This window comes from Stegostoma tigrinum, chromosome 10, assembly GCF_030684315.1.
Source record: "Stegostoma tigrinum isolate sSteTig4 chromosome 10, sSteTig4.hap1, whole genome shotgun sequence".
NCBI lineage: Eukaryota > Metazoa > Chordata > Chondrichthyes > Orectolobiformes > Stegostomatidae > Stegostoma > Stegostoma tigrinum.
Genome location: NC_081363.1, coordinates 72,397,332 through 72,418,344, shown reverse-complemented (window position 1 = coordinate 72,418,344; position 21,013 = coordinate 72,397,332). Strand labels below are relative to the sequence as shown.

Sequence of the window (21,013 nt, the reverse complement as noted above, 5' to 3'; positions counted from 1 at the left end):
TTTTCTCCTCCACAGATGCTGCCTGACCTGCCGAGCTTTTCCAGCAACTTTGTTTTTGTTCCATTTTCCTTCTTGTTAGGTTAGACATATTAAGAGGAAATTCTCCTGTACATCAGAAGCTTTTTTTTTTCCCCTCACCACAGCATCATGATATGAAAATGCATAGAAACAAGTTTCTTATTACAACTCTTTCTGCTAGAGGTCTTGGAAACTCATCAATAAACACCTTACCCATTTTGTGCTCTTATTTAAAAAACTGTCCCCAGTGCAACAGCATCTAGTAATTCCTCTTTCGACAAACAGCATCCTTAAATCATTATCACCACATCCATTCCACTCTTGCTTTTTCTATCATTTTTGGAATATTTTGTAATTAGGGTGATGAAGAATACATTACTGAGTCTGTTTGAACCATGTCACATCATAAGTCCAATTGATGCACAGTCCAATAGTGACAATTGATGGTGTAATTTTTGAGATCTCATTAAAGACATTAATATACAGACCATTTGTATCTCCATTATCATTCTTGCTATTTTTCTCCATCTGAACTTATCAATTCTTAGAATATCTAGTTTTATTGCTGTTTATATCTACTTGTCTCATTTTTACTCCATTCTGTTACCTTCTGGTTACCTTCCCTCAATAAAATTAGCTTGACACATCTCCAGCAACACTAATTAATCTTTCAAGCAATGTTAGTCCAGGCCTTGTTAAGGTGCAATGTGTCCACTTTGTAAAAGTGCCCACCTGCCACAGCCCAATCAAATACTTCAAGAATCCAAATTCCCCTCTCAGGAATCTCAGTTCCCTGACATTTACCTGCTCTATCTTTCTGTTTTTTTTTTAATCCATCAGCAGGTGACACTAAAAGCAATTCTGACTTTTGAGGTCCTATTTTTAACCTTTTCCTTGTTGCTGATATTCTGCCTGAAAGTCCTCAGAAATGTTTCAACACAGACCATGAAATTCTACCCATTTTCTCACAGAAAATCCCACATTTACTTGATAATATTCTTCAGCTTTGAAATAGGGAAGCAACATGCCACTGTGGTAATGACAGCTAAGTAACACAAATGCTTCTCCACATATCTCACAATTGAAATTTCTAGCAATTGCAAATTTTACCCTTTACTCACCCCACCCCAATCACAAACAGTAAAATCTCCCATGACACTGAGGGACCTTTGTTCCTTTTTTCATCCAAGATGAAATCAAACTCCCTGATTTTCATAACCGAAAACAGGTTAGTGAGTGCCACCAGCTAGGGAACTCCAGGATCTAACCTCAGCTCCTAGATAGACGACAGTTATTCCAACTGATCCGCACGTTCCAAAACCCAAACCCTGAGTTCAAGCAATTGAAGGCATTACTGCACTCATAGGAATTATCCTGAAGTTTTCACATAGAACTGGATATAGGTTCACTGGACAGAAGCCCCAGCTCCAACAAGAGAGAATGCAGCCATCTCCCTTTGACATTTAATAACATTGTCATGGCCAATCTTCTATCAACATCCTGGAGATGACCATTGACCAGAAAGTAGGCTGGACCAGTGTGACAACTACAGCACATCATGGGAACTGATAATGGGAACTGCAGATGCTGGAGAATTCCAAAATAATAAAATGTGAGGCTGGATGAACACAGCAGGCCAAGCAGCATCTCAGGACCACAAAAGCTGACGTTTCGGGCCTAGACCCTTCATCAGAGAGGGGGATGGGGAGAGGGAACTGGAATAAATAGGGAGAGAGGGGGAGGCGGACCGAAGATGGAGAGTAAAGAAGATAGGTGGAGAGAGTGTAGGTGGGGAGGTAGGGAGGGGATAGGTCAGTCCAGGGAAGACGGACAGGTCAAGGAGGTGGGATGAGGTTAGTAGGTAGCTGGGGGTGCGGCTTAGGGTGAGAGGAAGGGATGGGTGAGAGGAAGAACCGGTTAGGGAGGCAGAGACAGGTTGGACTGGTTTTGGGATGCAGTGGGTGGGGGGGGAAGAGCTGGGCTGGTTGTGTGGTGCAGTGGGGGGAGGGGACGAAGAGGTGCACCTCCCAGTCGCAAACCATTTCCACTCCCCCTCCCACTCTTTAGATGACATGTCCATCATGGGCCTCCTGCACTGCCACAATGATGCCACCCGAAGGTTGCAGGAACAGCAACTCATATTCCGCCTGGGAACCCTGCAGCCATATGGTATCAATGTGGACTTCACCAGTTTCAAAATCTCCCCTTCCCCTACTGCATCCCTAAACCAGCCCAGTTCGTCCCCTCCCCCCACTGCACCACACAACCAGCCCAGCTCTTCCCCCCCACCCACTGCATCCCAAAACCAGTCCAACCTGTCTCTGCCTCCCTAACCGGTTCTTCCTCTCACCCATCCCTTCCTCCCACCCCAAGCTGCACCCCCAGCTACCTGCTAACCTCATCCCACCTCCTTGACCTGTCCGTCTTCCCTGGACTGACCTATCCCCTCCCTACTTCCCCACCTACACTCTCTCCACCTATCTTCTTTTCTCTCCATCTTCGGTCCGCCTCCCCCTCTCTCCCTATTTATTCCAGTTCCCTCTCCCCATCCCCCTCTCTGATGAAGGGTCTAGGCCCGAAACGTCAGCTGTTGTGCTCCTGAGATGCTGCTTGGCCTGCTGTGTTCATCCAGCCTCACATTTTATTATCACAGCACATCATAGACTGGTGAGCGGTGTTGCAAACAACTCAACTCTTGATTCTCCAGTACATGTCCACCAAAAAGGCACAAGGTAGAAGTGTGAGAGAACACACCCCATCTGTTTGGATAGGGGCAGCTCCAACAATACACAAGGTTTGACATTATCCAGGGCAAGGCGGCCAACTTGATTGGCACACTACCCACTATTTTCAACATTCACCTCCTCCGCCACTCATGCATAATGGCAGCAGTATGTGCTACCTACAAGAGGCACTTCAGTAACCCATTAAACCTCCTGGTATACCAGCTAACAAAACCATGACTGCTACCTCTTTGAAAAATCAAGACAGCAGATGAACATTCTTTTCCTAATAGTGAAGTGGACAGCAGCATTATAGGGATTGCAGAGGTTAAAGATGGTAGTTCATCAAATTGTCATGGACAAGTATGCATGGGCGACAAATCCTGGTCTGGTCAGTGACACCCACATCTCAAATGTAAAAGGCTGCCCTGAAGTCTGATGGCTTCTAAATCACCAAACTCTTGGTTACTAAAGCATATAACACAGATCTCTAAAAATCAAAAACTCACCTGAGGCACTAACCTATTAAATTCAAAGAAACCAGCCATGAAATTCTGAAACACGACAAGAGAAAATTAAAGAAGGGTGCTAGAAATTATATTTATCAATCTAAATCACAAAAGAAGATGAAGATAAGTAAATGTCAAGGCTGGACATTTCATCTCGCTCTTTGATCTTTCTACCTCTTCTGATAAATTGAAGATTTTCCACTGCACTTAGCTGATCTCCATGCAAAGGTATGCAGCTGCTTTTCCTTTCTTGACTCAACAGCCAACTTAGCCTGATATCCTTCAGAACTCTGCTTGCTAATCAAAAAACTAAAGATTCACAATTTTCCAAAAATACTGGATCAACTAGTTTGAATGCCCAAGGCTTAGCAAATTGCACTGTCAAGTAGCTGGTCAAAGATCAGCAAGTACTACAAAACCAAGAGAATTATGAAAATCGATAATTAGTGATGTACAATTTATGTCAGAATAACTCAGCTATTCTGTGAATCGACAATCATACATGATACATCTTATAAAGATACCCTTGTAGTTTTTTTTCTTTATTCATTCGTGCGATGAGGGCGTCACTGGCTAGACAGCATCTACGGCCCATTCCTAATTGCCCAGCAGGCAGTTAAGAGTTAACCACGTTGCTGTCGGTTGAGAGTCACATGCAGGCCAGACCATGCAAGGGTGGCAGTTTCCTTCCCTCAAGGGCATTAGTGAACCAGATGGGTTTTTCCTGACAATCAACAATGGGTTCACGGTCATCATTGGATTCTTAATTCCAGATATTAATTGAATTCAAATTCCACCATGGCAGGATTTGAGCACAAGTCCCCAGAACATCACCTGGGTCTCTGGATTAACAATCCAACAATAATACCACTAGGCCATTACCCTCCCTAGAGGCAATGTTAAATGTAAATAAACACACAAATAAAACTTGCATTGTTGTATTTAGACAATAAAGTTTTTAGAAGTTGATTCCCTAAATCTATTTGATTATAATCTATAGCAGATTTCATAACTGACTATTTTTATTGGTATTGTGCTTTTGAGTTGATGGTTTAATCACCCAAGAAAATTCTCTACAACATACTTAAACTGAGTATGATGTAATTATATCCCAAAAATTACACTAATCCAAACCACTAATGCATATTTTTTTGTATACAGTGAAAATTAAAGTAATTTTACAATTTCACAGCACGTGAATTATTCAGATTTACTGACAGCTGAGGAAGGGTCACCAGACCTGAAACGTTCACACTGATTTTCTCTTCACCAATGCTGCCAGACCGGCTGAGCTTCTGCAGCAATGTCTGTTTTTGTTCCTGATTTACAGCTTCCGCAGTTCTTTCGGTACTAACTCAAAGTTGATTTTTGTTAAGAAGTTAAACTATCCGAAAAATAAATAATTTATATGTTTCTGATAAAAGCCGGATAAAGGGTTTGGGGAGCAGGCAGGAAAGTGGAGTTGAGAACTGGAGAAGATCAGTCATGGTCATGTCAAATGGCAGGGCAAACTTGAAGGGCTGAATTTCCAAACACCACAAAGCAAAAATTAAATGCTAATAAATTGAATTAATGGATAACAAATTATTCAATTTTAAATTAAAATTTTGTTCCACTGAAGCCTCTAAAGGATGGATTTCCAGTGTTCACAGCTTACAAAATTGACCTAATTTGAAAGAATTTAGGGGTTACATTTATAAAAATAATTAGCTTAATGTTTTAAATTATTAAGTGCTGTAGGTGATATTAATGTCAATTTAGAATCAACACTGCAGAATGCGAGATCACTTAGTTAAACAGTCTACCTTGAAGACTTTCAATACTTTTATCAAGAACACAGTGCATACATTTTAAAAATCAGTCAATTCTACTTTGTGCCAAGGTTATCACTTCGGATGCTGTGGGCTTACTGCCGAATTAGTTACCTGAATTTGTTGAATACCAGGGACCTTCTAATTAAATATCATACAATATAAACCATAGTAGAGGGTATCAATGTTCTTTTAATTCATTTTTGCACAAAATATTGAGAACAAAATACGATATATTAAATTTCAATTAGATGCAGAGTGGTATGTCATCCTCCCACGCATCTCAACTATGAGGGAGCATTCAAAGTCACCAGCAGCTTTACAGCATTCTACACAAATTATTCTTGCTGACAGAGCAATAGTTCAAAGAAGCAAAGCTGAGAATTAGCTCACCTTCGAGGCTTGCGGATGTCCCACAGGCCCACTCCTTCTTTGGAATTTGCAGTAGCCAAAAGTCTGGGCTCAACAGGGTTAAACATCACACTGTGAAAGGCTGAGGGGTAATTTGCCAAGCAAAATGGTTCTGGAAAAGCAAGATACAATTTGCAGATTAAAACATGGAGATGAGGATTAACGTTCCATGTTCAGTTTCATTCACAGTATTATTTTAAAACTGGTGTGATATAATTGGCAGTCAGAGTGGGTCCAGATTTGCTGCAAAGAAGTTTCTCTTTAGACTTGAGTTCTGGTTGCATTTCTTCACTCACACGAACACCACACAGATTTTGTGCTGCAAACTGAAGGAAGTTCTAATTGATAATGGGGCAACTGACCATGAATCAATCTAACCAAATAAATGCAAGAATTTAAACGTCTCACTGAGCTATGAAGCAAAGTTTTTCCTTGAAATTAATGTAAAAAAAAATCTGGTTGTGCTAGACACAAAAGTCGGATATTTGCTACCAATTCAAAGCATGTTTACTTGTGGAACCAGCATGTTAATGGTTGGTTTCTCACAAATTAGACATCCAAATATTTGGGGGTGGGGCAGAGGCTGTGCAAGATGATTGCTGCCATGCTCAAATGAATCAGAAAGCAGCTGTTTGCAAACATAATTCATTGCATATCATTTAACAAGTCAGTTTAACTTGCATACTTTTTGAGTGATTTATTTGGCACATACAGAAATAATCGTAATTTAAATCAAACTGGTCTTAAAATGGATGGTTGGTTCCAGTACATTAAAATAACAGCCCAGAAGAGTCTAACTGGTGCTTACAGCACAAATATAGAAATTTCTTGTGACATATGGAGACGACAATGAGGAGTTATTAGGAGACTAACTGTGTTATGGCACAAGTCATCCAAAAACTTGTGAAAATTCATAAAACAACGTGCACATATTCCTCACTATAAATCAGATATTTACATTCCAATAATTAAATCAACATTTCGCCAACAAATTCTGGCTGTATGAAACTAAATTGTCATTTATAAGTAATTTGAAATACTGACTGATTTCTCACAGCAACATCATGTACTTCAGCTAATAAATTAATTCATTGCCACATAGTAACAAGATTCATATTTGAATCAGACAAAAATAAGCTTCTATGGGTTTGGAAGTCAGAGGTTATTCGAAAGGATCATTATGCTAAATCTGTAAAGCAGGCAATGCACGTCTAGCACTTGCAACTTTTAGACAATTCCAAGACCTTGGATTTGCAATACAAATCATGTTTATATCTGAATCAGAAAGAAAGTGCTATATTTCAACCGAAACCTACACCACCTCAGTAAACAACATCTGCATCAACATTTCCATAATACCCAATTATTGCCATATTGGGCAATAATGAAAACTCACATGCAAAAATGTATTGCAAGAGCTTTCATGTGCAATTTAAATTCAAAAGTCAAACAGTCTTGAATTTAGCACTGACATTAGGAGATAATATTCCCAGCCATTCACAGTCACAGAGATATACAGCACAGGAACAGACCCTTTGGTCCGACATGTTCATACCAAGCACATATCCCAGATAAATCTAGTCCCATTTGACAGCATTTGGCCCATATCCCTCCAAACCCATCCTATTCATACACCCATCCAGATGCCTTTTGAATACTGTAATTGTGCCAGCCTCCACCACTTCATCAGGCAGCTCATTCTATACCTGAACCAGCCTCTGCATGAACAACTTGCCACTTACATCCCTTTTATATATCTTTCCCGTCTCACCCGAAACCTATGCCTTTTAGTTTTGCACTCCACCACCCCAGAGAAAAGGCCTTATCTACTTACCCTATCTCCGTCCCTCATGATTTTATAAACCTCTGTAAGATCACCCCTCAGCTTCCAGCGCTCCAAGAAACCAGCCCCAGCCTTGTTAGCCTCTCCCTATCTCTCAAGCCCTCCACCCTGGCAACATCCTTGAAAGAGCTCAGAAAAGGTTTACAAGTTTCACAACATCCTTCCTATAGCAGGGAGACCAGAATTACACACAGTATTCCATAAGTGGCCTAACCAATGACCTGTACAGCCGAACATGACCTCACATCTCCAAAACTCAATGCACTGTCCAATAAAGGCAAGCATACCAAATGCCTTCTTCTCTTTTCTATGTAGCTACAATTCAAATTTCAAGGAACTATAAACATACACTCCAAGGTCACTTTGTTCAGCAATACTCCCCAGGACCTTACCAGTAAGAGTATTAGTCCTACCCTGGTTTGCCTTTCCAAAATGCAGCACATCACATTTATTGAAAATAAACATCATCCTTGTGGCTCACCGCCGGTGACAGGCCTCCAGTCTCAGAAGCAATCCTCCACCACCATGTGCCTTCTACCTTTGAGACAGTTCTGTACCCAAATAGATAGTTTTTCCTGTATGCTAGACACTCTAATCTTGCTAACCAGTCTAGCATTAGAAACCTTGTCAAACACCTTACCGAAGTCTGCCCTCATCAATCTTCTTCGTTACTTCTTCAAAAGACTCAAGTATGTTTGTAAGATACGATTTGAGAGACATGCTGACTATCCCTAAGCAGTCCTTGCCTTTCCAAATACATGCAAATCCTGTCCCTCAGGATTCCTTCCAACAACCTGCCCATCATTGGTGTCAGGCTCACCGGACTATAGATACCTGGCTTTTCCTTACAACCTTTCTTAAATAGTGGCACCACGTTAACCAACTCCCGGTCTTCCGGCACCTCACCTGTGACTATCAGTGATGTGACTGTCTCAGCAAGGTGCCCAGCAATCACTTCCAGAGCTTCCCAGAGCTCTAGGGTACACCTGACCTGGGGATTTATCCACTTTCATGCGTTTTAAGATATCCATCACCTCCCCCTCTGCATTACAGGCATTTTTGAAGATACTGCTATTTATTACTCCAACGTCCTTCTTCACAGTTAATATTGATGCAAAATACTCGTTAAGTATCTCCATCTTCTGCAGATACACACATACGGCCCCAGTCTCTCCCTAGTTACCCTTTTGTCCTTATTGCATTTATAATATCCCTTTGGATTCTCCTTAACCCCCATTTGCCAAAGCTATCTCTTGTCCCCTTTCTGCCCCCTGATCTCCCTCTTAAGTATACTCATACTGCTTTTATACTCTAAAAGGGTTCACTCAATCACTGCTGTATATACTTGCCGTATACTTCCTTATTTTTCCTAATCCAGAGAACAATTTTTCGTAACTTGTTCATTAATGAAAATGAACAAACGAAATGAAGATTACTGGCTGAAGCAGTTAATCATTTAAATTATATATTTCAGTCATCAGGTGAATTTACTGACAGGTGGTGTATCAGATGCAACACACTGAAATATTTTTTTAAAAATCATTTTAAATGTAAAAAAGCCTCCAGACAATTCATAGAAGCACAGCCAAAAGTAAATGGATTTTAAGTGGGGCGACTCAACATTTGCTCAAAGAGCTGAAATTATGTTTCGTGGAGGGTTAAGAAGATAGAGCTAGTAGAGATGTTAAGGGACAGAATTCTAGTGCTAAAAGATGCATCTTGTCCAAGAAAGTATTGAGGGATTAGTGAGAACGGATTTTGATGGAGAATGATTTCATGGTAAAGTACTCCCTTAATAATTGTGTTCTTCTTTCATTACAATATCTTACATAATCTCTAGTCCATTCAACTAGATCAGAAACAGCTTGCAAAAAGCAGAGTATTTGGAATCCAGTTAAGGTACTGGACAGAGACGATTAAAATCTTGAGATAGCTCAGATGTAATCATGCTACTGGTTAATGAAACAAACAAAAAAAAGTCACCCAATCCTTGACTCTCTTACTGTCAAGTGTTTTGAGGTCACAGGTATCAAATTCAATGATGGCAATCATCAGCTTAAGCTGAAGATCCATTTGACTCCAAACCATGTAGACATTCTCGTAAAAGACAAAAATATAGACAAATATCTAGCACTCCCATCTCATCTTTAAAATATACATATACACACACATACAGTGACATTACTTAGGTGAACAAGAAGTGGTTATAATCTAGCTAAGAGATGCTTAGTACGTTTCTTGAACTGGGTTATATTGTGCACAAGTCATTTCTTAATGCTTACCTCCATGCGAGTCTCGTACATCCCAGATAAGAACTCTGCCGTCATCTGAAGAACTAGCAAATACATTGTCATTCACAGGACTCACTGATAGGCCATACACGGCATCATCATGGGGAAAAACACTCACTATTTCTGTGCTGAAAGAAAATTACAGGTATTGAAAATGTGCATTGTTAACAACTCCAGCTGAACTGCTAACTGCAGAGATGGAAGAAACAACAAAAAAAAATTAAGCTCATCACAACAGGATAGAACAAGACAGCACAACATCGTTACTTGTTGCCAAATGTGTATAAACACACAAAAACCTGTACGATCTATTTGCTACATATAGAAAATAATAATCTTGTCTCTCAAAATACACAGCTCTTTTTCAGAACATTTTATGTAACTTCGCAGTTTGTAATGTCAAGAAAGTAATTATTGCTAACTAATTCTTCTGGATGTTTTAAAATTAACCTATTCAGAGATGTTATTACACACCTCTGGAGCAGGTAGGACTTGAACTCACGCTGTCTGGTTCAGAGGTAGGGACCTCTTAGCAAACATCAAAAATGACTGTGCAGGAAACCCAAATGCATTCAAGCAGACTGAATACAGTAGCCCAACGTCTGTTAGAAAAATGATGTGTGATTACTGAATTATTAGCCACTGAGCACAATTTGAATTTTCAAATTAACATTCAAGGCTTCTCGGATAACATACTCATTCAAAATTATCTGCTTCATAGACCTGTGCACTCAAAACACTATTGCGTTGTAGCCCAAGTTCAGTATTTAAACCTATGTGTGAGTTGACTGAGTACGTACAGCTGACTTTCAACAGGGCGAACATGGTTTGAATTCTTGCTTAAACTAACTTAAAATTGGCATAACTAAAGCCACACTGTTCCTCATACTTAAAACTAAGGATTCTAATCATGATTCTTTCAATGACTGGATTTGCTTCCTTAAATCAGCTAACTGGACACCAGTTTGTGTCCTACCTAGAACTGAATCCAGTCAGTCATCAGCAGAGTCTAGTTTAACCTTCTGAATACCATCCACCCTGTATATGCTTCCATTTCAACCACAATGTTGCCATCTTGAAATACTGTCAGTCTCCAAAGTTCTATTTTATAACCCATCAAGAATTCTACTGTCTTCAACTTAACCTGCAGAGTCTGAATAATCCATCACTCAATTCTCAAGAAGGGTACATCAAGACCACATCCAAGTCAGGCTGGCACCCATCAAAATACAGACTAGTTCCAATCATCATTACTATATTAGCACAACATAGTAAATAAAAATATGACTTGTATATTCAGACACCCGCTTCAAACTGTTGAAACTACAACAAACAAACCTCCCTCTACAGTACAATTCAGTCAGGAAACTAGAATTATAGTGCACTCAAACTGCTACCACCAACCTATTAATTGCTATTTTAACAATCCCTGTCAAAGTTTTTTGCTTTTCTCTTTGTTTGCTTCTTTGAACTTCATTGTCTTTTTATAAATGTTGTGATGCTGCTTTACATGGAGCTTATTTTTCCTTTCTTACCTTTCAACATCATGAACAATCACTTGCTCATCATTTCCTACAAAAAGGAAAAGAGAAAAGGACATTAATCTTCAACATAAGAAGTTTGTTCTAAAGAAAATGCTGGTAGAAATACAGTATTACACAAGAGTATCTCTTTACGAATGCACCAACTACAGGGCTATAAAGACCTCAAGACCAATTTGTCAGTATACAAAATGTTGAAATTGTGATTTCTTTCGCATTTAAAATATAGTCACTGCAGTAAAACATCACCTCACAGCGCTGTCCGCTATTCTAAAACTGTAAATAATTGAACACAATCACCATGAAGCTTTTTGTCCGCAAGACAGAGGCAACAGATACACCTCTGGTCTGTTAACTATCATATGTTCAGTTTTGCTCCCCTACTGCAGTGGGTCATTTCACGCCAAACTTAATTTCTGGTTCTGCTCATCTGTGTGTCACACAGTAAAGATTAATAAAACTTCGCTCCAAGCCAGCTTTTAAATTTTTCTCTTTGATGTAAAGCAAATACATTCCTTGAGATGGATTGCCCAAGCCTCCCAAAAGCTAGGCTGCTAGTTAGCACACTTCAGAACATTCCATATGGGTTCAGGAAAACTATTAGAGATTGAACAGTGGAAGCTGTAAGCTTACTATTGCCACGTTGATAATGGCCTAAAAAAAACTTACTCATTCATAGAATCACACAGCACTGAAGAAGCCCTTTGGCTCATCAAGTCTGCATCAACCTACCTACACTAATCCCATTTCCGGTACTTGGCCCGTGGCCTTGAATGTTGACATTTCAAGTGCTCATCCATGTACCTTTTAAACGTTGGGAGGTTTCCTGCCTCTATTTTCCTCCTAGGCCGTGCATTCCAGACTCCCACCACCCTCTGGATGAAATTTATTTTTCTTCACATTGCCTTTAAACAACCTTGCCTTCAACTTAAATTAGGCAACATCCTGGTGAATCTCCTTTACACCATCTACAGTGCAGGGATTGATTTAACTGCATGACTTAGTTTATTTAAAATAATAAAAGAAGCCTCAGAGCAAACATTACAACAGAGTTCCATGTGATTGAAAGTGCTGTGGAAGCTATAGATCCACAACAAAAATTGCTGGAACAAGGCAGGAGGTCTGACAGCATCTGTGGAGAGATAGAGTTTGGCAAAGGGGTCATATTGGACTCCAAATACAAACACTGCATCTCTCTCCACAGACGCTGTCAGACTTCTGAAATTTTCAAATACTTAGTTTATTTGAATTTTATGTGACCTGCCTGCACATGCCCAGTCAGACAGACTGGTGGGCAGAGATGCAGCCACTTATACCTTTACACTATACCTTCTCACTATGTGTAAAGTCTCTAAAGGCAAAGGCAAAGACAGAGACACAATATCAGCCTTTATTCCAAAAGAAAGTTCAACTGTTTACCATTACAAGTCAACCTGGAAGTAGCTAAAACAAAGGTCATTTTTCAAAGCATTCAGATCTTATGGTGATGGTTTTGTCTGGAGGTGTTGATGATTTCCACAGTCATCCGCAATACCGTCTGCCATTCTGATTGCTCAAGCTGCTTTTTCCATTTTCATTTCTTGAACGACATTTCTCTTCTGTTTGTTGCTTCAGTGGTTGCTTGGGTCTGATCTGCCCTGCTTGAATGGGCTAACTAGAGCACTATTGCTGACATTTATTTCAGAAATGACCATCTCCTGACTGGCTTGCAGCACCTTTGCATGTGTGCTATGCATCTCTACTTGTTTTTGCAAGTGTGTCATATCCTCAAGATTTGCTCTGGGCTCAAGACCGTGTTTCTGTAGCTGCTTATGCTGAGCCTGATCTGTGTTTTGTCTAAGTTGTCCAAGTCTTCTAGCAGTTAGGCAATCCTGTCGATGGATTGGCGATGCATAGTTTGTGGCTCATTCTGCTTCCTTTCTTGCTTTTTCAACTCTTCATTCACATTTGAGATCTAAACAGATATTCCATAAAAACTTCTTAATTTCCAAGATGGCATTCTCAAGATTAGATTTATCTGAGCTAGTTGTTCAACACTTTGCTCTTGAAGTTTCATTTTGCTCTCCACAACAGAAAGCCAAGTTTTTAGTTTCATTAATTCAGCAGAAAGTAACATGTTCCATTCTTGATCATCCAATTCTACAAGTGTTTCTCTGTACACCCCCAGCCCTTTCTCTAACCCCATCCCTGCCCCATACCCTTCTCTCCACTTCCTCTCTCCTTCCCCCACCATCTCCCAATCTTTCTCTCCATTTCTCAGTTTTCCATGTATTTATAGGAAATTCAACATCTGTATTTTTACCTCCTTCCTTCTCACCATGCGAGGTCTCAATGGTTCCTTCAATGTGAAATGATGATTTAAGTTTACTATTTAATTCAGTATATGGCATTTACTAGTAAAGTGCTGTGTTTAGTAATGGGAAGACAAATTCACTTCAGCTCCTTCTGCCCTTTTGTGGCGATAATCTTCTGGAATAAAAGGCGGCATTGAGTGATGACACAGCTGTTCGTACTGGTGTGGTTGAGGAAAAGGTGGATAGATCCTTAGGATAAGGTATTTCAAGACCAGGGGATATATTTTTCCGGTGTAATTCTAAAAAAAAAGACACAAGGGGCAATTGTCTCCTTTATTTAAAAAAAAACTCAGGGTGGGTTGTGTGTGGGATGAACTTCCTGAGGAAGTGGTGGCTGTGGATACAATTACAAAGCTTAAAAGATATTTGGATAGCTACTATGAATAGGGAAGGCTGGGGGATTTGGGCCAGAAGCAGGCAGGTGGGACTAGTTTAGTTTGGGATAGTGTGCAGCACGGACTGGTTGGACCGAAGGGTCTGTTTCCCTGCTGTACGATTATGATTATGATGGAATGCTGCAGTTTCTATTATGTCTTTGATACCTGACTGAGCTCATTGATTGTGACAATTATTCAGTGAGTACCAGGGACATCAAGAGCTTTTATAGTATGAAATTGAGTCGTGCGATTTGTGTTTAAAAAAACCTCAGTTACATTCCAAAGGCTTACAGATCAAGTAATATCTAGTATGCCTAACTGTGTATTTCAATTACATAATGTCTAAATATATTGCCGTACCCAGTAAAAACCTATAAAACAATTTGAAGTCGTATTTCAGTAATTACACATATCTGCTTAAGTGACATATCTTGCTAAGAGTGTGTTTCAAAAGTGAGGGTGCCTTACCCAGGCCACATTGTAGCGTAAGGGCCACTTGCCAGAACAGTGTAAGTGAGGTTCATATAGAATTCCGGTTCCTAAAACTAAATTGGAAATCAGATTTCTCGGGATGCATGGCTTTTATCAGAAATTCATACTGAACTTTAATACTTCAGCACACCTAACAGATTTATTTTGAAAAAAGGCAAAAGGCAATATGGGCAAAAGACTGCCAAAAAAAAATTCTCATGGATGAAATGGTGTTGGCTTCCCCTGACTTCATTGAGCCTTTAAAGTGACAAGTGATGCAACTGGCTTGGAGGCAAGTGCAGTTTTATTACGAGATGACAGTGTAGAGAAGTCAGTGGGATACTTTTCTAAAAAAAATTTAACCAGTATCAGAAGTAGTACACTGCAGTGGAAATGAGCCACTGAGATTATCACTGGTTATTAAACAACTGCAGAGTGTTTAAACTACAAAATGAGAATATTTTAATGGAGCTCATCAATTTAATAAGACTTTTTCATATCACTGGAAAAAATAATGTAATTGCAGATACATCAAGAATTAAATGATTCTGAAACAGGCTGAAATTTGAAAAGAAAAATGACAATAAATTGTACCAAACCCAGCACAAAGAACAGCTGATGGGTGTATTAAACTGTTTTGGGCTTTTTCGCATAATGTGACACGTTTACCTTGTGATGACATGCATTTAAAAAGTGTTTCATCTTATGAAGGATGGAAGTTATGAATGAATTTTCTAGAAAAATACATAAGCCGGGAAAATGTAAGGGAGCCCTCCTGTGTTGCAGAGAATGAACCAGATCTTTTCTTCTTAAAAATAGAAGGGAAAAATAGAATGTGTGGTGTTCAGTTAACAGTTACACAACGGCATGTAAATTTTAGAGAAGCCGGATTTAATACCTTTGAGAGACAAGGTGACATCAAATGCTTTTGGAATGAAATATAGACCTGTCCTGCAACAAGCTTTTGGACCCATCTGAAGTTCCAGTTTTGTAATAGAACTGAAGAGAGTGGTTGTATGGAGAGTTCCAAGAGCTGCCAAGCAACTACAGCTCTCTAGTGCCGTCTGTAAATGGCAGAAAACCATCACCAGAAGTCTCTGAAAAATATCATCTCACTTAAGCAAAGAACCTAGGTCCAACTGATTAGCTATTGAATTGTGAATCACCACAACCTATAGCAAGACATCAGCACCAAAATCCAAGAACTGAATGAAAGTCACCTCATTTCAACCCAGTGGTCCGGACTCAATCTACAGAATTTATTCATTTCTGCATATATTTTCTACCCAAAATATCTTTGCAAAACTGTCTTTTTGTGTATGAACATGCATGTTTGGATTTAATGGGGACAGAGTTTAAGTTCCCATGTGAGCAATTCACAATCCATCTTGCCACTCGTTCTACAAGCTTGTTTAAATAACTATGATTTTGTCTTCTTTATTAATGAAACTTGATGCAAGCTTATTTTAGCTTAGAAAGTGGTCAATCTCAGGAAAATGTACAAACCTGGTGAATAAATTGATCGTTTCACACATTTGTAGTGCCTTGTAATATAGTGGAGCTAGATTTCCAGCATGTTCTTCCCAGTCAATGATACACATGCTTTGCAAAACTGATTGAATGTTGAACAAGGTGCATGTTGCTTCTAAATAGCTTGCAAAATTCAGTCTTCTAGTTTAGTGCTTCTCAAACTTTCTCCTTCTATGATTCCATTTTGACACTCAAAAATGGTTGTAACCCCAGTGTGAGCAATGGAGGTAGAGGTAGTGAGGGTAGGAGAAGACCTATGACAGTTGAAGGAGCAGTGTTGATCGCTGCAGCTTCAGAGCTTGTAACTCCAAATATTTAAATTAGTGACCTCACTTGGGGCCCCAGCTCCCCACTGTGGGAAGTGCTTTTTCTACTTAACACCTGTAAGCTTCAACCTGCAAGAGTCACTTTGTATTTACATACATCCTTTTTGGCACCAAAAGTCTTAGATTTGCTCAGCAAACCATTCTAGAAATCTTCCACAGGGATGGATACAATCACAAGCTCAAAAAAAAACTGTTATGCATCAGCTCACGAAGTAGTCTATGGATTCTCTCGGCTCCTATCTAAAACGCTGTGAATTCTAGTCAAGGAAGACACGTTTAAAATCTAGCTTGGAAAGAGTTTACCTAGGTGGCCCTATCTTTAGTGGATCTTTTAGCTGTTAACCTTGATATATTAAGTCCGTGCAGACCATCATTCCAACTGTTAAGCAAATCTTAAGACCATAAGACAATTGTTTTTCTGCAGAGACATACAAGTTTAGAAACTATAGCTCTATCTGCTATTAGAGGAAATTAAATTCTGTTAGGGAGTCTGTGGCATTCCAATTTGAACTTGGGAATTTTGTGAACATGCTGACAATATGCCCTCAACATTCTTGTACTGGTTATTGAGACAGTACCAATGTGTACTGTTGATGCATTTCCATTTTTTAATCATCTCCAAAAAGCACATTTTAAAATGATCTAAATGCTTAGACTTCTCCAATGCAACAACATTGTGGGAATAAGGCTAGAGATGTTTTAAATATACTAATACCATAAACCTAACAATACTGTTGGAATAAAGCTTTAAACGTTGTAATAACGGTTCAGTAAGCTCTTGAACCTTTTGTAAACTCTTTTCCCAAGTTTTTAAATCTAGTCAATCATCTTAAAGTGAGAGAAATATCCTCCATAATTTCTCTTTAGCTTTGAAAAAGACGGCAGATGGCATGTACCTTTATCATATTTTCAAAATAGTGACATAACAAGATTTTCCAACTTTGGAAAAAAAATTCTAATTTTAAGTGATAGAGTTTTCTTAGATCTGAAAACGATTTCCCTGGTCTGAATGGCTTGCTTTCGCTTCCAAAACAAGTTTCTTGAAGGTGCAATTCACTTCTGCCTCCAACATTCACTTTCAGGACTTTTTTTTTTGAGAATGTCTGCCTGCTGCTTTCTTAAAGGCACATTTCATGCAAGTTATACTCAACGCTCTATAGCATCATTCTGCAGCATTTCCTTTGGCAAGTGCTTCTCAGATTTTTAATGGATTCTTCACACTGTTGACTATCAAAACTTTAAAAAACAATGTTCACTGCTACTCACCATAATCAGACTGTGTTTGCGGTCCAAAGAATCAAATCACTCCTCAGGGAATAACTAATTTTGTGGTTTAGTTTACTTAAAATAATAACATGCATTGCAAACTAAGGAACAAGCATTGCAGCAAAATAACTGACTTCCAACAACTCGATCTAAATCCAGACCTGGCAGAATATATGCTTCTTCATCTTAGAATGATGTACTTAGCTTAAATTTACCTTTTACTGCATTAACACAGATGGTGGAGTGACAGGTAGAGTGACGAGTACAAGGCCAAGTATGCTTCCCCCTTTGTGCTGATTCTCCAATGACATGCCACAAGCCCAGTCTTGCAGCTATATCTTTCTAGACTCGGTCAACTCAGTAAGTGCGACAGAGCCATTTGAGGATGGATAGTGAAGATTCCCACCCAGAGTACCTTCAGTGCCCTTGTCGTATTTAGCGCCTCTTTCAAGTGGGTTCCCATTGAGCAGCACTGATTCATCAGCTGAAGAAGGCTGGTAGCAGACAATCAGCTGATTTCTTTGCCTGTGCTTGAGTTGATGCCATCCTTTGCACTTAAAATTGATCTGTGGAGAATGTGTTGCTCAAGATACTTGCTGCTTATTTAGACAGCACATCTTTAATGCTAAAAGGAATAAGAGCGTGGTACATAACGAGTACTCCTTTGCTACATGTTACTACGAGGCTTTTAGGATCCCTGAAAAAGCTCAAAATTCTTTGAATTTTTTTCCAATTGCCTTCTGCCTTCAAATTAATTGAAATTTATGAGATTGAAAATATATATAAAGTATTTAAATTAAAATGTGCAGTTATATGTTTCACAATATAATACTGATGCACCTAATTGTCTTTCTCCTTCACATACAGTTGTTAAGCAGCCTCAGTCTAACCAGAAATTTATATAGCCTCAGCAGTACGTCTCTGCTCTTGTATTCTAGCCTTCTTGAAATAAATGCAAACATTGCATTTGCCTTCCTAACTGCCAAAGGAACCTGCCTGTTAACCTTAAGAGAATCAAATTATGACTTAAGTCCATTTGTGCTTCAGATTTCTTAAGCTTTTCCCCATTTAGAAATTAGTATGTGCCTCTTTTCTTCCAACCAAAGTACACAACCTCACATTTGCCCATACTGTATTCCATCTGCCACTTCGTTTCCCTCTCGTTGTCTGTCCAAGTTCTTCTACAGCTTCCCACTTCCTTAACACCGCATGTCCCTACACCTATCTTTGTGTCATCTGCAAAGGTAGCAACAATGCCCTCAGTTCCTTTGTCCAAATAGTTAATGTTCCAACACTGACCCCTGCGGAACAGCACTAGTCACCAGCTGCCATCATGAAAAGCACCCCTTTATCCACACTCTCTGCCTTTTGCTAAGAAATGTGACTGCCCCGCGCCCCTCCCTGAAGTGTCAGCTAATCCTCTTCCCATGCCAGTACCTTGGCCCCAACACCAAACGGCTCATGTCCACTGGCTCTCCTTTGTCTACTTGCTCATTACCACCTCAAATTCTAACAGATTTCAGGCATGATCTCTTTTTGACAAAATTATACTGAATCAGCTCGATTTTACCATGCACCGTCAGGCACTATGCAATCTCATCCTTAATAACGGACTCTAAAATCTTACCGTCATCTAAGTTCAGGCTAAACACCCTAAAATTTCCTGTTTTCTGCCTCACTGCCTTCTTAAACAGTAGTATTACATTAGCCATTTTCCAGTTCTCTGGGACATTTTCTGGCTCCAGTGATTCCTTGACAATCACTACCAATACCTCCTTAACCTACATCAGAATTCTAGTCCACCTGGTCCAGTTGATTTACCAACCTTCAGACTTTTCAGCTTCCCCAGCAACTCTTCTTCAGTAACAGCTACTACACTCACCTCTGTCCTCTAACACTCAGAATTCTGATTTTGTTGTTGGGGTCTTCCATTGTGAAAAATGATGCAAAATACCCATTCTGTTCCTCCCTCATTTCTTAGTTCCCTATTACTTGCACCTTTAGCCTCATTTTCCAACAGTACAATGCCCACTCTTGTCTCTCTTACATTTCTTAAAAAACTCTTGTAATCTTCTATATTACTCACTAGTTTACCCTCACATTTCATTTTCCCCCACCCTTATTGCTCTTCTGGTTCTCTTCTGCTAGTTTTTAAAAGGGTTCCCAGTCCTCTGGTTTCCCACTAATCTTCACTACATTGTATGCTTTTTCTTAAGCTTTCACGCTGTCCCTAACTTCCTTTATCAGCCATGGCTGCACCATCCTCCTCTTAGCATGTTTCTTCTTCCATGGGATGACTTTCTGCTGTGCTTTCCAAATTATCCCCAGAAACTCCTGCCACTGCTGTTCCACTGCCTTCCCCGCTAGGCTCTCCTTCCAATCAAATCTGGCCAGCTCCTCCCTCATGTCTTTGCAGTTGCCTTTACTTAATTTTAATATCATTACAACAGATTCCAGCAACACTCTCTCAAACTGCAGGGTGAGTTCTAACAAATGAGGGTCACTGCCTCCTAAGGTTCCTTTACCTTGTGTTCCCTAATCAAGTCTGCTGATTACACATCACCAAATCTAGAACTGCCTATTGTCTAGTGTGTTGCCCCAAACCTTCTCCAAAAAAAATTAAAAATGTCATAGACATTCTGTGATATACTCTTCTTGGGTCCTGCTACCAACCGGAGTTTCCTGGACCATCTGCATATTGAAGTTCCCCATGATAACTGCAATAGTGCCTTCCTATCTCCTGATTTACTTTCTTCACCACATCCTGACTACTGCGAGGAGGTCTGCACATAACTCCAATTAGGGTCATTTTTCTTTGCAGATCCTCAAATCTACCCACACATATTCCATGCATTCTAGTTCTATATCATTTCTTGTTATTGATTTAATTTCATTTTTGTTTTACTAACAAGGCAATCCTGCCCCCTCTGCCCACCTGCCTATCCATTTGATAGGACACATATACTTGGATATTTAGGTCCCAGCCCCGATCCCTTTGCAGCCACATCTGTGATACCAACAACATCATAACCACCAATTTCAATCTGCACGACAAGCTCATTTCCTATACTGACTACATTTACATTCAGCAACCTCAGTCCTGAATTGACTGCCACTCTTCTCATAGATGTCCTCTTATACGCTGTGCCCAGTTAGATTCCTTATCCTTTCTACATACGCTCTCCTATTATTTGCACTGGAAACTTTAATAATGGAGCCCTCCCTCATTTGAACTTTTTTTCCCCCACAGTTTTCCATGCAACTGAACCCAATATTTAGTTTAAAGCCCTAGCTATGCCATTTGCCTTGACTCTTGTACCATCACGATTCAGATGGAGCCCTTCTCGTGAGAACAGCTCCCTCTTTCTCCAATGTCCCATGAATTCAGACATGATCCTCCAACACCAATTTCTCAGCCACACATTTGCCTCTCTAATCTTGCTTACCTTGTGCCAATTAGCTCTTGGCACAGGTAGTAATCCAGAGATTATCAGCTTTCTGGCTCTGCTTTTCTAATTTAACCCCCAGGTCTTCATATTCCT

At 39.7% G+C, this 21,013-nt stretch overlaps 1 protein-coding gene across 1 annotated transcript in view; it reads right to left on the bottom strand.

Moving 5' to 3' along the window:
* Window positions 1-21,013, bottom strand: part of dcaf5 (ddb1 and cul4 associated factor 5) — an 86,050-nt gene that overhangs the window by 46,166 nt on the left and 18,871 nt on the right. The window contains exons 3-5 of the mRNA XM_048537916.2: window positions 11,142-11,178; window positions 9,598-9,734; window positions 5,455-5,584 (exon numbers count right to left, since the gene is read on the bottom strand). Coding sequence (XP_048393873.2) covers window positions 5,455-5,584; window positions 9,598-9,734; window positions 11,142-11,178 — 304 coding nt within the window. The remainder of the gene's footprint in view (window positions 1-5,454; window positions 5,585-9,597; window positions 9,735-11,141; window positions 11,179-21,013) is intronic.